Below are 13,338 nucleotides of genomic sequence, written 5' to 3'. Positions count from 1 at the left end.
GCTTGTGTGCTTGAGCATAGTTGTGAAGTCTCTTGCTTGTGTGCTTGAGCAGGTGTAATCTTGTGTGATTATAGTGAACTCCCTTGGAAGTGCAAGGGGACTGGACTACTCTCGTTTTGTGAGAGGAACCAGTATAAACTGCTTGTGTGCTTTTCTCTCTCTCTCTTATTATTATTTGTGTTATTTATCCGCTGCGAATATAGTTGAGTTAAGAACTTGAAAAAGTTTTAACTTAGCTAAAACACAATTCAACCCCCCCCCTTCTTGTGTTTTCACACCTTCAAGGGTAAGTGTGGATTTTAGTCAAAATAACAAGGGTAAAAATGGAAGAAAAAATGATAAGTTATAAACTCATAAGCTACTTGAAATAGCGTCTGAAAAATAAGCTATAAGTCGGTAAAATAAACTATAAGCCGTGATAAAAAAACTGTTACCAAACAAGTCTTTTAACTTATAAGCTATAAATCAGTTTTTTGACCTTGTCAAACAAATCCTAAAAGTAATTTTGCCAACAACGAAAAAAAATCACCACAATAAAATCAAATTTCTTAGAGTGAATGCAACGACCAAAAACTAGCCGCCACCATTTCACAAGCAATTACAACCTAAAAGGCTCCCACCACCATTCATAATTAAGACAATGAGTCAATTTTGTTTACTACCGATCTCCCATTTCCTAAGACAACAATTTATTCTCTTCAGCTACTTTCATGACTCCTTCAAACATCAAGGCAACATTATTTGCATCCAAATCAATCTTTTTTTTTCTTTCATATTTCAATAATTATTATCTAATAAACAGTGGCGGCTCTGATTTTTTAGAGACCCTGTTCAACTATTAAAAAATGGACCTTAATAAAAAAATTAAAAACTATTATATATTTAAATCGTAAATAATATTTTAAAAAAATCATTCTTATAAATAACATAAATAGAGACATATTTTAATCAATAAGATCTAAGTACAGTTTCAAATTAATATTATTATCAATCTTTTAGCTACTTAAAATGCTTTGAAGAGAAAAACTACAGGGCGCAGAGGTGAGTTTGCGCTGAAGATTGATATTAGTAAAGCTTATGATAAGGTGGACTGGGGCTTTCTCCGTGGAGTTCTGACTAGAATTGGATTTGGTGACGTTTGGATACGTTGGATAATGATGTGTGTAAGCTCTGTCAATTACTCAGTACTCATGAATTATGACAGAGTTTGACCGATTATACCGGGTCATGGGTTGCGACAAGGAGACCCTCTTTCTCCTTATCTGTTTATTCTGGTAGCGGAGAGCTTGACTTGTCTTATTCACCGGGCAGTTGGGAGGGGTGATATTCATGGTGCGATGATTTGTCGTGGCGCCCCAGAGGTGTCTCACCTTCTGTTTGCGGATGATTGTTTCTTGTTTTGCAGAGCAAGTGTAGCAGAGGTGAATCACCTTATGAGCATTCTACATACTTATGAACTAGCCTCTGGTCAGGAAATAAATTTGGCCAAATCCGAAGTATTTTTCAGTCACAATATATCTCATACCGATAAAGAAGACCTATCCCGTATACTTGGTGTTCGACATGTTTTAGGAACATGTATATATCTTGGTCTGCCGTCTATGATAGGAAGGAATAAGAAAGCAATGTTCTCTTACATCAAGGATTGTATCTAGAAGAAAATTAAATTCTTGGAGAGGGAGAACATTGTCTAAGGCGGATAAGGAGGTTATGATAAAATCTGTGCTTCAAGCCATCTCATCATATGTTATGAGTATGTTTCCTTCCCCACTCATTGACGATATAGAGAAAATGTTAAATACTTTTTGGTGGGGAGGCGGAAGTAACAACAATAAAGGGATCCACTGGTTAGCTAGGGACAAACTTGCATGCCTTAAGGCAAAGGGTGGTTTAGGCTTTCGTAATTTCAAAGCGTTCAATATGGGTATGGTGGCAAAACAAGCATGGAACATCATTCAAAATCCGAACTCGTTGGCGGCTAAACTAGTTAAAGCAAGGTATTTCCCGCGCTCTTCGTTACTCGAAGCATCTTTGGGTTATAATCCTAGCTTTGCGTGGCGTAGTATTTGGAAGGCTAGACAAATTATTTTACGTGGGTGTAGGTGGCGGATTGGTAGTGGCGACAAGATTCTTGTTATGTATGATCCATGGCTGCGTGGAAAGGGTAATCGATGGGTGTCCTCACCTCAAGTGGAAGACATGTATCATTTAGTTGTTAAAGACTTGATACTTGAGAATTATAAAATGAGAGATATAGCTTAGATTCGTAACATGTTTACAAGACGGGTAGTGGAAGAAATTATTGCAACCCCTTTTATTAGTTCGGTTAAAGAGGATAACGTGGTTTGGGAGGAGGAAAGGAATGTGTGCTATTCAGTTAAATCTGGTTACAATCTAGCCATGAGATGTTTTGTTCGAAGCGATAGGCACCATGTAGAGCGTAATTGGAATGATATTTGGAAAGCTCAATCTCCTCACCAAACACGTCACTTACTTTGGAGGTTGTGTAGGGGGTGTTTGCCGACGCGGGTTCGATTGACACAACGTTATGTAGAATTTGAACTAAGTTGTCATGTGTGCAATGTTGAGGTAGAAGATGATATTCATGTGTTTTTTGGATGTGTAGCAGCTCGCGAACGTTGCTGCAGAATGCAGCTTACCAGCATGGGACAGTCACTGACAGGATGTTTGGAATGTGCAGAAACGAGGACAGTGCAACGATAGGACGGGTCATATCATTGTTTTGATGCATTTGGCATAATCGAAACGACAAGGTCTGGAATGACAATATTCAGTCTCCGAGCCAAGTTGGCAGAATGGCGTTCGTCGTCTGGAACAAGTGGTTTTCCGTCCACCAGCTACAGCGTCATAACATTGTTCCTAGTGAGGATCCTAGGCCGGTTCGGTGGGAGAAACCAGGAGTGGGAAGGACAAAATGTAATGTTTAATACAGGGACCTAAGAAAATAAGATATATGTGAAAATCTCATGTTATCCCTACAAAAAAACAAGGGAAGTAATATTTTGTGTAATCAATACATTGGCCATTTTTTTTTGAATAGATTGACCATCAATACTATCAGCAAAATCTATCTTTATACTTATATATTAATACGAAAATCTACTATTTTTTGCGACTCTCACGGAACTTTGTGTTTTTACTAATATATTATGTTATCTATTTTTTTTAATAATTTTACGAGTATATTCATATTAATACAAGAACCTTTTTTTTGTTATATCTACTGGCATTATATTTTTAATCATATATTAATAAAGTTGTTTATTTTATTTTTTTTAAAATTTTGCGTATTATACTCATATATTTATATGAGGACATAATTTTTTGTGTGAATTCTGCGGGACCTATGATTTTCCTCTTATTAATAAGGTTTCCTGATCTTTAATAATTTATGTAGGACCTAAATTTATACTCGGATATTAATGCGAGAACCTATATTTTTTTCTAATTTCCACGAGACTTATATTTTTAGTCATCTATTAATAAAATTGTCATTCTTTCATAATTTCTGCATTACATATATTTATGATCATATATTAATACAAAGATCTAATCTTTTGTGTAATTTCTGCGGGGCCTATGTTTTTGCTCTTATTACTGAAGTTTTCAATTTTTTACTATTTTTTTAGACCTATATTTATAATTATATATTAATACGAGATCCTAATCTTTTGTGTGATTTCTGGGGACCTATGTTTTTTTTTGGGTACATGGGGACCTATGTGTTTTACTCATATTAATAAGCTTGCCCGTTCTTTTATAACATCTGTAGAACCTATATTTAAACTCATATATTAAAATGAAAACTTTTTTGTTTGTGTGGTTTCTATGGGACTTATACTTTTAATTATATATTAATTAAGTTGTTTGTAACAAAAATAAAATAAAAATTAATTAAGTTGTCTATTTTTTCTACAATTTTACTGGTTATACTCATATTTAATACGATTACCTAATTATTTTGATGATTGTTGCGAGACCTATATTTTCACTAACATATTAATACGATTGCCTATTTTTTAATAAATTTTACGGGACTATATTTATACTCATATATTAATACATGGACATAAGTTTTTTTTGTGATTTTTCAACACCTATGTTTTTACTAATATATTAATAAGGTAGCTTATTTTTTTTTCATAATTTCTACATTATCTATATTTATATTCCTATATTAATACGGAGACTAAGGTTTTTTTGTGATGGTTTTACCATTGTTCTTTTTCTATTTTTTTTACCAAATATTATATGCTGATCTATTTTTTTATCTTTTAATCTACTTTCCAATAAATTTCATCTTACCAAGTGAGGAGCGGTAACGCCGCGACTCCCGTGCGGACGCACGGGTGTCCTGCTAGTAATAATAAAGATAATTCGTGACTTTCTACTACTGATCCCCCATCTACTAGACATCAATTTAATCTCTTCAACTACCTTTATAGACTCCTTCATTTTTATTTTTAATTTTTTTAAAATATTAATCTTCTAGTTTAAAGGAAGAGACATCGATAATTCAAAGTTCAGCCGTGAAATAATTTTTTTTTTTTATAATGGAGTTGATGATCAAACCCGGAACCTCTAGCATATACTCAAACTCCTTATCACTAAATCAAACTGGCTTAATTTAAGATAATATTCTTTGGTGGTGAACTTAACGTTCAGACGTCATTGTTGAAAGATGGATAAAATTGAAGAATATTACTATTTGTGTATATAATTGAAGGTGGGATAAAGATTGATATATGCTAGAAAAGGTAATGTCATATTTATGTTGATGCTGATTGCTTTATTGGTGCATATGTATGGAGAGAAAAATATTATAGAGTATGAGACCCACATCTGGAAATCATCGGTGTTGAATTGAAAAATTATGGTGTAGCTGTGTCGACAATTGTGTAGGAATGATGATATAAGAGATGGACATATACACAAAAGGTAATGTCATCATATAAATGTTGATGCTGATGTAGCTTATAGTTAGTTGGAACATATTTTTCTTTCATAGAAAGAGAAAAATGGTACGAGATATACAAAAATAAATAAATATAAAGTTCTATGAAGTTTTAAAAACTTACAAATCCGATTAAAAATATAAGTTTATTAAAAAAAAAAAAGGCAAAACGATATAATTTTTTATGATAGAATCTTTTATGTTAATTATATGATGGATACCGCGAAACTTGCATCTTAGAATTGGTTTATCGGTAAAAATACTGGCACCCCGGTTGGTTCCTTCTATGAGTGGGGGAAGAACCATTTTGTTGTATTCGTGGATCTGAGTTTCGATGATTATGGTTGGTTGGAGGCCCCTTGGTATTTGTTTCGCCTTTGGATCCTTTCTTCTCTTCATGAGGTTGAAAAGAGTTTATCGGTGAACCTTCTTGGTGTAATACATGTGACATTATTTATCAAGATGTTTTCTCTTCCGACCCCCGTGTTTATTTTATACCCCTAAATTTTCTATTTTTTCGTGGCAAAAACTTCGGTTTGTAGAAACCGAAGTTTTTTTTTTTTTTGCCTTGAAAACAAATTTCGGTTTCTAAAAACCGAAATTTACTCTGAATTTGCACTAGAAAAAATTCTATTTCTACAAACCGAAGTTTTCTGCAAGGACAAAATTGGAATATTGGAGGTATAAAAGAATCACGGAGGGTCGGGAGAGAAAACATCATTTATCAATTTTATTTGATAAATTTATCTTGAAAAAATAATTTAAACTAATTTATTGTAAATTGTATTCAATATGCCTTTCTGTTTCATTAATTTCTTATTATAGTCATAAAAAATTATATAATAATAATTATTAAAAAATTTTATAGGTTAATCAAGTCATTATACTAAGAAAAATAAGTCGAATAATTATATGTTAAAGCTTTTATATTTAATTAAATGTACAATATTATACGGAAACAATTTATAAGAAAGTATAACAATTAAGTTGGTAGTTTTATCGGAGATGTTAGTGCTTCTACGTTTGTTTTATGTGGATTAGGGCCTAAATAATAAAAAAAAACAAGTGAAAAAACAAGGAGGTGTACTAAATATACACCCCAAAAAAAGTTATAATCCAAAAACACTATATATTAACACAAAACAGAAGGCTACAAAAACCTGAACGCAAACAGGCGATAAAGGGAAAAATGGATAGAAGAGAAGAAAGGCTTGGAACAAGGCACTCACCACCAAGAGGCAATAATACCCACAACCAGCAGCCCATCAACTACTATCGGGTCCAGCACAAGATCGATTATATCTCCCACTCACAAAAAAAATAAGGGTGAAGGTGGCTCTGCAAGTGCATAAAATTGCAACCAAGTAATAAAGTAATAAGTTATCGTTCTCCACAGTGATTATGCCAAAATTACTAGTTTGGCTTAGGAATTTAGATAGTTTGCATTCACTTTGGTATTTGGAGATAGTTATGCGGGTAAAAGTAAATAACATTAATTAAAGAGCAGAAAAGTAAACTGCAGGAAAATAAAAGTGCGCGTGTGTCCACGCGGGGTGGTTAAGTGTGGTCGGATTTCTCCCTTACTCCTGCTTGGTGGTTATTCCTCCCTTGTTTCCCTCTATCAGGCATTAGACTATTAAAAATAGGTTCAGAAGGACTCGTTCCCTATTTCTATTACAAATTGTTCAGAGCCTAGTTAGAATTACCTTTACTCTGCTTAAATATCCTTGCTGCCGGTTCCACTTTTTTGTTACAAACGTCGGTATCATTACCTTTAAGGCTCCATGTGTCACAAGCTGTCACGTGTGCCTCTAACTAGTCCTAACTCTGCCTCAGGTAGAAATTATCGTTCATTCTAATCTTATAATAAGACCTCAGATACTGAATTTAATGGACTCATCTTGGCCATAGCACACCGTCCTTCGTTCGGGTTTACTAGCTTTGTTTCCTATCCGATATCCACTAGCTCTTTAGATTTTATTCTAATGTGATCAGTATTAAAATAAATATAAAATTAGACGATAAAATAGTTTGAAAGTAGAAACAATTGAATTTATACCCAAATTATACAAAACCAAGCATTTGTAAGGGAGTTCCTCGACTCCACATAACCTAGGAAAGATAAATTACAAAGACAGAAAGAAAAGAACCTTATTGGCTTTGAATTTCCTTGGCCTCTTTACCTCCTCCTTAGATTTCTCCTAACTCTAGAGTGAATATTCAATGTCTCTGAATATTTCTGAATGAATAATAGTGGAGGAGGAAGACTCTATTTATAGTTTTTCAGCTGAGTTTTGGGCTTTTCTGCGCATCCATCGCACCCATCGTGGGTACGATGACGTGCAATTTTGCCTCATCGTGGCCACAATGGATTATATCGTATTACGATGGAAGATTTTTTCTAAATTTTCTGTTTTCTTCAACTGCCTTTCATCGTGCCACGATGAGAAGTCATCGTGGTACGATGGGAAAGAATTGTTGTAGATTTTCTTCAATTTAAACCGCCTTCTCATCGCGCCATGCCGGATCTCATCATGGGTACGATGGTGCGCGCTGTTTATTATGTTTTTGCCCTTTTTTGCTGCCTTTTCCACTTTTCTTGCTTCTGGGCCAAGTAATTTCACTTTTTCAGATATTTGCTTGCTTTTGGGCTTCAACTGCTATTAAAACTACCTAAATTACTACTAAAAACATCATATACTTGACTGTCATCAAAGGGTTACCAAAGTTTTTAGCTAAATATCACTTCCACAATAAAAGTTTCATCTTATCCATCAAAGGTTCAACAAAAACAGTTCCACTTGCAAAGGACATCATTCTGGAAGTTCCAGATAGCTCATGCAGTAACATGCCAAATTAACAACCAACCTAACATATTTATCAATTAACCAACGAAACTTTTGAATTTACATATAACTTGTTCTTATGATTTTGATGGATAAATACTCTCAAATCATGAAAGCGTAGATTCGAAAAAACCTTATAATACATCTGTTTACTAATCAACCGCTTATTTAAGGCCATGCGTCCTAAAATATCAAAAGCCATCACATGTGGGTCCTGGTCCAAAAATAATGCATTTGGTATCAATACCCACTCCAACGTTAAATTTATATTTATAAGTGTTTTTTTTTTTTTTTTAAATGGCTTATATTTAGTAAGTGTACCTTCGACTGAATTTATCATAAATATTAAATACCCACAACATGCATGTATATTATTATTAGATGATAGAGCAACAATTGCTGATCATAATCCCAAATAAAAATTACACACACATGTGTGTCTATATATACTCCCTCCGTCCTAAAATATAAACAAAAGGTGGTCAACGAAAGTTGATGTATTTTCTGTTTCAAAAAAAAAAAGTGGATGTATTTGGTCCAAATTTTTAACCAAATACATCAAATTTTTTTGACCCACTTTTACTTATATTTTGAGACGGAGGGAGTATACGGAAACTTTTAAGTGAGAGGGCTTTTAAAATAAGAGGGTGAGAGGGTTAAATCATAACCCTTGGATCAATTTAAATGCTTACAAGTTTTTACACGTGCACACATGCAATTATTCTTGCTTTATGTTACTTCTCTCTCATTAAGAAATGACTTTTCCACTTCTTCTCTCTCATTAAGGTGGCCATGGATGCATACTTGAGCACCACAAAAGAAACTAATTTGTGGATTCAATTAAATTTGGCACAACCTGGATATTGAGAATTGAGATTTGGAATGAAAAACGTTTTTCGTTATAAATGAGAACAGAAAAATTAAACGATTGAACTGAAAATCTTGTTTATAGAGAAAAGGCAATTTGATTTATAGAGAAAAACAATATCTTGTTTCATGGATATTAAAATGTGGAACAAATCCTCTTTTTCTTTCATAGATGGAACGAAAGGAATGTGTTTCACTATTTTGATTGAAACCATGAATTGGTGGTGGGTGTAAAAATGGAGATCCATGGGAGTACTCACAACAAGGTTTTAAATTGCGGCCTGCATTCGCAATTGCGGCCGCAGTATTACTGATGTGGTAGTCACCGCAACCGCATCATACCGTAATTGCAGTGTGATCTTAATTCACATGTACGGTCGCATTGTAACCGCATCCGAAGCCGCATCTGTTTTTAGCGATGTTCCTTCAATTTTTCTCACCAAAAAGTAAAATTTATGAACTTCAAATCCTAATTTGTGTCAAATTAATGAAAAATCTTACTTTTAACAATCTCTCAACCGTGTATTTTAAATAGATTCAAATTATTGTTTATAGAATAAACTAAGACTATGCAATGTTGGATAAATATTGTAGTTACATAGTAGTTTCATTTTATATAACTTGTGAAATTTCAAAATAATTTCATGCCGCAACAACCGCATTGCGCATGCAACAACTAGGGGTGGGCAAAAAAAACCAAAAACTAAACCGAACTGCAGAACTAAACCGAACCAAACAAAAAAAACTGAACCATAACTAACAGTTTTAAAACTAAAATGAAACAGTTTGGTTCGGTTCATGATTATCAGTTTAGTTCGGTTCGGTTCTATTAATAGTTCAGTTCTTTTTAGTCAAAAGCTAGTTATAGTTTGGTTCAGAACCATAAAACTAAATCATTTTAACAATTCGGTTCGGTTCGGTTTAAAAGACAAACGGTTCAGTTCAGTTCGGTTATTATGAATTTTGAAAATAGTTTGGTTCGGTTCGATTTTTAAGGAAAACCGAACTATGCACACCCCTATGCAACCGCATCCGCAACCGCAATTTAAAACCTTGACTCGGAGGAGAAGCTGGAGATATGTAGAGAAGATGGAGAGGGAGATTCAAGAGAGATACAATGTGAGTGTATCTTTTAGTGACTAATTTAATCTCATCTGTTGATATTAATCTGATGGTTGCCGATTGATCCTCTCTTCTCTCATAATAAGCCTCGTATTTGAAAGTTCCCTATATATATATATATATATATATATATATATATATATATATATATATATATATATATATATATATATATATATATATATATATATATATATATTATTTAATTATTTTAAAAATATACATTAATTTTTTTGCTTATGTCTGTATTTTTGTTTTTTTTTAGATGTTGACCAAGCATGTTTTGCTGATATCAGAGAGTATTTATACACATCCTTTCTTCTTCATCTCATTCATCAGATAGACAATTAAAATTTGAATCACATTCACTTTTGTCTAATAAGCACAATGACCTTTTTTCAATATACTATATTATTTTTAGCCACTAGTCTCTTCATCATTTTATACAATATATGGAGACGAAACAAAAATGTACTTTCACCAAATTGGCCAATAATTGGCATGCTACCATCACTTTTGTATAATCAATCCAATATGCATGATTTTACAACCCTACTTTTGAATCATTATGGTGGCACTTTTCATTTCAAAGGACCTTGGTTCACAAACATTGCCAACTTTACCCTCACCGGTGATCCCATGAATGTGCACCATATCCTCAGCAAGAATTTCAGCAACTATGGGAAAGGATCTGATTTCCATGAGATTTTTGATGTTCTTGGTGTTGGTATTTTCAATTTGGATTCTAATGAATGGAAACAAGAAAGGACATTACTTCATTCATTGCTCAGAAAGAAAAACTTTGAGATATTCAATCAACAAAACATTCAAAAGAAGCTAGAGCATTGCCTATTACCATTTCTTGATCAAGCATCCAAAGGTAAACAAGTAGTTGATTTACATAATGTTATTGAGAGATTCACCTTTGATATTACTTGTACTTTTATATTTGGATTCGATCCTAATTGTCTTGACAAGTTCGATGAGTTATCAGATGTTAATTCTTGTGTAAAAGCTATTTCTGTGATTGAGGATATGTTATTGTCTAGACACTGTATTCCAAAGTATATTTGGAAGCTTGAAAAATGGCTACAAATTGGTCAGGCTAGAAAGAACAAGGTAGCTCAAGAAAATGTTTATAAATTCTTATACAACTGTATATCTTCTTACCAAGATAATGAGGACGGAGACGAATCTCCTTCTTGCTTTTTAAAAGAACTAATGAAAGAAGGATTGGGAAAGGGAGAAATGACCAAGGAGTATATTCGAGACACAACAATCAATCTCTTGGCAGCAGGAAATGGAACAGTTAGTTCAGGTCTTAGTTGGTTCTTTTGGCTTGTTTCAACTCATCCTATTGCCGAAGCTAAAATTATTCAAGAGATCAAAGATAAATGTTTAACACAAGACGAGAATTTGATCGTAGATTTAAATGTTCAAGAGCTTGATAGGCTAGTTTACCTTCATGCAGCTATATGTGAAGCGTTAAGGCTTTATCCTCCTGTACCATTTGAACACAAGTGTGCAGTTAAATCTGATATACTACCGAGTGGAGACCATGTTACTCCAAATACAAAGTTAATATATTCTTTGTATGCGATGGGAAGGATGAAACAAATATGGGGAGAAGACTGCTTGGAATTTAAGCCGGAGAGATGGATATCAGATAAAGGGCAAATTATACAAGTGCCGTCTTATAAGTTCATTGCATTCAATGCAGGTCCAAGAAGTTGTATTGGGAAAGATATTACCTTTGTTCAAATGAGAATGGTTGCAGCTTCTATATTATGGAAGTTTCACATACAAGCAGTGGAAGGTCACTCTGTCATTCCAAGGGTTTCTATGGTTCTTCGTATGAAACATGGATTTAAGGTCAATGTCAGTAAAAGATGTATTTGATATAAGAATGAAAGTTCTGTGAATTTAAGATTAATTAGTGTGATGCTTGTTGAGTGTTTCCTTGAATGTATTTATTTATATGTCCTAGTTGAATAACGTTATGGTTGGATTATACTATTTTTCTACTTGTTTTTGTTGTTAGGAAATGGATGCATATTTCCTTAATGGTTGGGTTTCTGAACTTGTGATATGTTATATGTTATCAATTATTAAGTTTTTGTTTATGTGTTAACTATTTTCTGAATCATATTATGTTATTAATGGAGGCATGTTGACTTTAAAAGTGACTATAAGATAAATTAATTCACATCAATATGAGTTAAATGTCCAATTGCAAACACAAAACCTCACTTTATTTGTTATTTCTTCCACTTTGTTTTCTTCTTTTTATCCACAAACTTCCACGTTACTGAGTCTCCCTGCTAAAACTAATTTAACTCAAATCCTAACCCTAATAATTCATATTAAAATATTAAAAAAATAGTCACTAAGATTTGAACCCATGACATTTTAGTTATATATTTCTTTATATACTTACCATTAAGTCATATCAATTATGTTGATATAATTTTGTAACCAACAAGTAATCAACATCATTTAAATGCACACTTTTTAAACTTAACACATTTTATTTTTCTTTCTAAAAACAAAAACCACTTTTTTCCATCTACAAAATCAAATATGTTACTACATTTTTTTAACATTTTTTATAGAAAACCCGATTTTTTTTTCTTCTGTTTTACACATATTCATTTTTTTTTATTAAATAAACACATCAATATAGTCTTAAATAATCTACCTTTCATCTATATATAGATGAAGTTTCACGTGTTTTCTGTTTTCATTGTCAATATGGATCATCAAAATAGAGAAACTCAACTTGCGCTACGTTGTTTGAAATGTTTTCATTGCTTTCATCATATCTCTTTTATATGTTCTAACTAATTATTCTCACTCCGTTTTATATTTATTGATGATTTTTTTTTTTGTTATTAAACACATAGCACCATTGAATCCAAATCCAATAACTGACTTGGAGAAGTACGTTAATTATTGTCGGATCAAGTATCGAACTTATTATGTTAAATTTCATCTTGATGAAGTGAGTATACCTATTATATCTTATGATTGTATGTGTTGCAATAAGTCAGTTAACATTGATAAAAATTTAACAATTTTGTTGTTTTTATTTTAGGGCACCGTCATGTTGCCAAAAATATTTTCATCGGATTTTGGTGAAACGGTGAATCGTTATGCTACACTAATTGATTCAAAAGGAAATCAATTTGAAGTTTTAGTTGAAAAAATTAATGGTATTGTATATTTAACACATGGATGACATGTGTTGCGTGATTTTTATAATATACAATTTGGTGCTCGAGTGATTTTGTTATACACTGGGATGAGTCAGTTTGGACTGATTTTGAAGGACAACTTTGATTGTCTTATTCATCCATCTAAGTTCACTCCTCCTATGAAATTTAATTTGGATAAATTTATTGTTCCATCATATTTTTCTGTTCATCTTCCAGAATCAATTGACCACCTATTTTGCGTTAAAATTTAAAAAGAAATTGACTAATTATGATGTGAAAACCGGATTTTTGGTGAGTTTTTTTTTTTGTTGTT

The 13,338-nt window shown here is 32.7% G+C and overlaps 2 protein-coding genes across 2 annotated transcripts; both read left to right on the top strand.

Moving 5' to 3' along the window:
• The first annotated feature begins 1,710 nt into the window (after window positions 1–1,710).
• LOC123892550 (uncharacterized mitochondrial protein AtMg00310-like) lies at window positions 1,711–2,262 on the top strand. The gene has a single exon (XM_045942365.1). It carries the CDS (start codon window positions 1,711–1,713, stop codon window positions 2,260–2,262), a length of 552 nt encoding a protein of 183 aa, XP_045798321.1.
• A 7,888-nt stretch (window positions 2,263–10,150) lies between these two features.
• On the top strand, window positions 10,151–11,932 carry LOC123884834 (alkane hydroxylase MAH1-like). Its single transcript, XM_045934070.1, has one exon. The coding sequence runs from the start codon at window positions 10,198–10,200 to the stop codon at window positions 11,707–11,709; it is 1,512 nt and encodes a 503-aa protein (XP_045790026.1). The 5' UTR covers window positions 10,151–10,197; the 3' UTR covers window positions 11,710–11,932.
• The last annotated feature ends 1,406 nt before the right edge of the window (window positions 11,933–13,338 follow it).

This window comes from Trifolium pratense, linkage group LG1 (genome assembly GCF_020283565.1).
Source record: "Trifolium pratense cultivar HEN17-A07 linkage group LG1, ARS_RC_1.1, whole genome shotgun sequence".
Classification (NCBI taxonomy): domain Eukaryota; kingdom Viridiplantae; phylum Streptophyta; class Magnoliopsida; order Fabales; family Fabaceae; genus Trifolium; species Trifolium pratense.
This window is presented reverse-complemented; position numbering and strand designations above follow the sequence as displayed.

Excerpts from the sequence above, each read along its gene's own strand:
- LOC123892550 (XM_045942365.1), top strand. The coding sequence starts at position 1,711 with ATGATAAAATCTGTGCTTCAAGCCATCTCATCATATGTTATGAGTATG.
- LOC123884834 (XM_045934070.1), top strand. The coding sequence starts at position 10,198 with ATGACCTTTTTTCAATATACTATATTATTTTTAGCCACTAGTCTCTTC.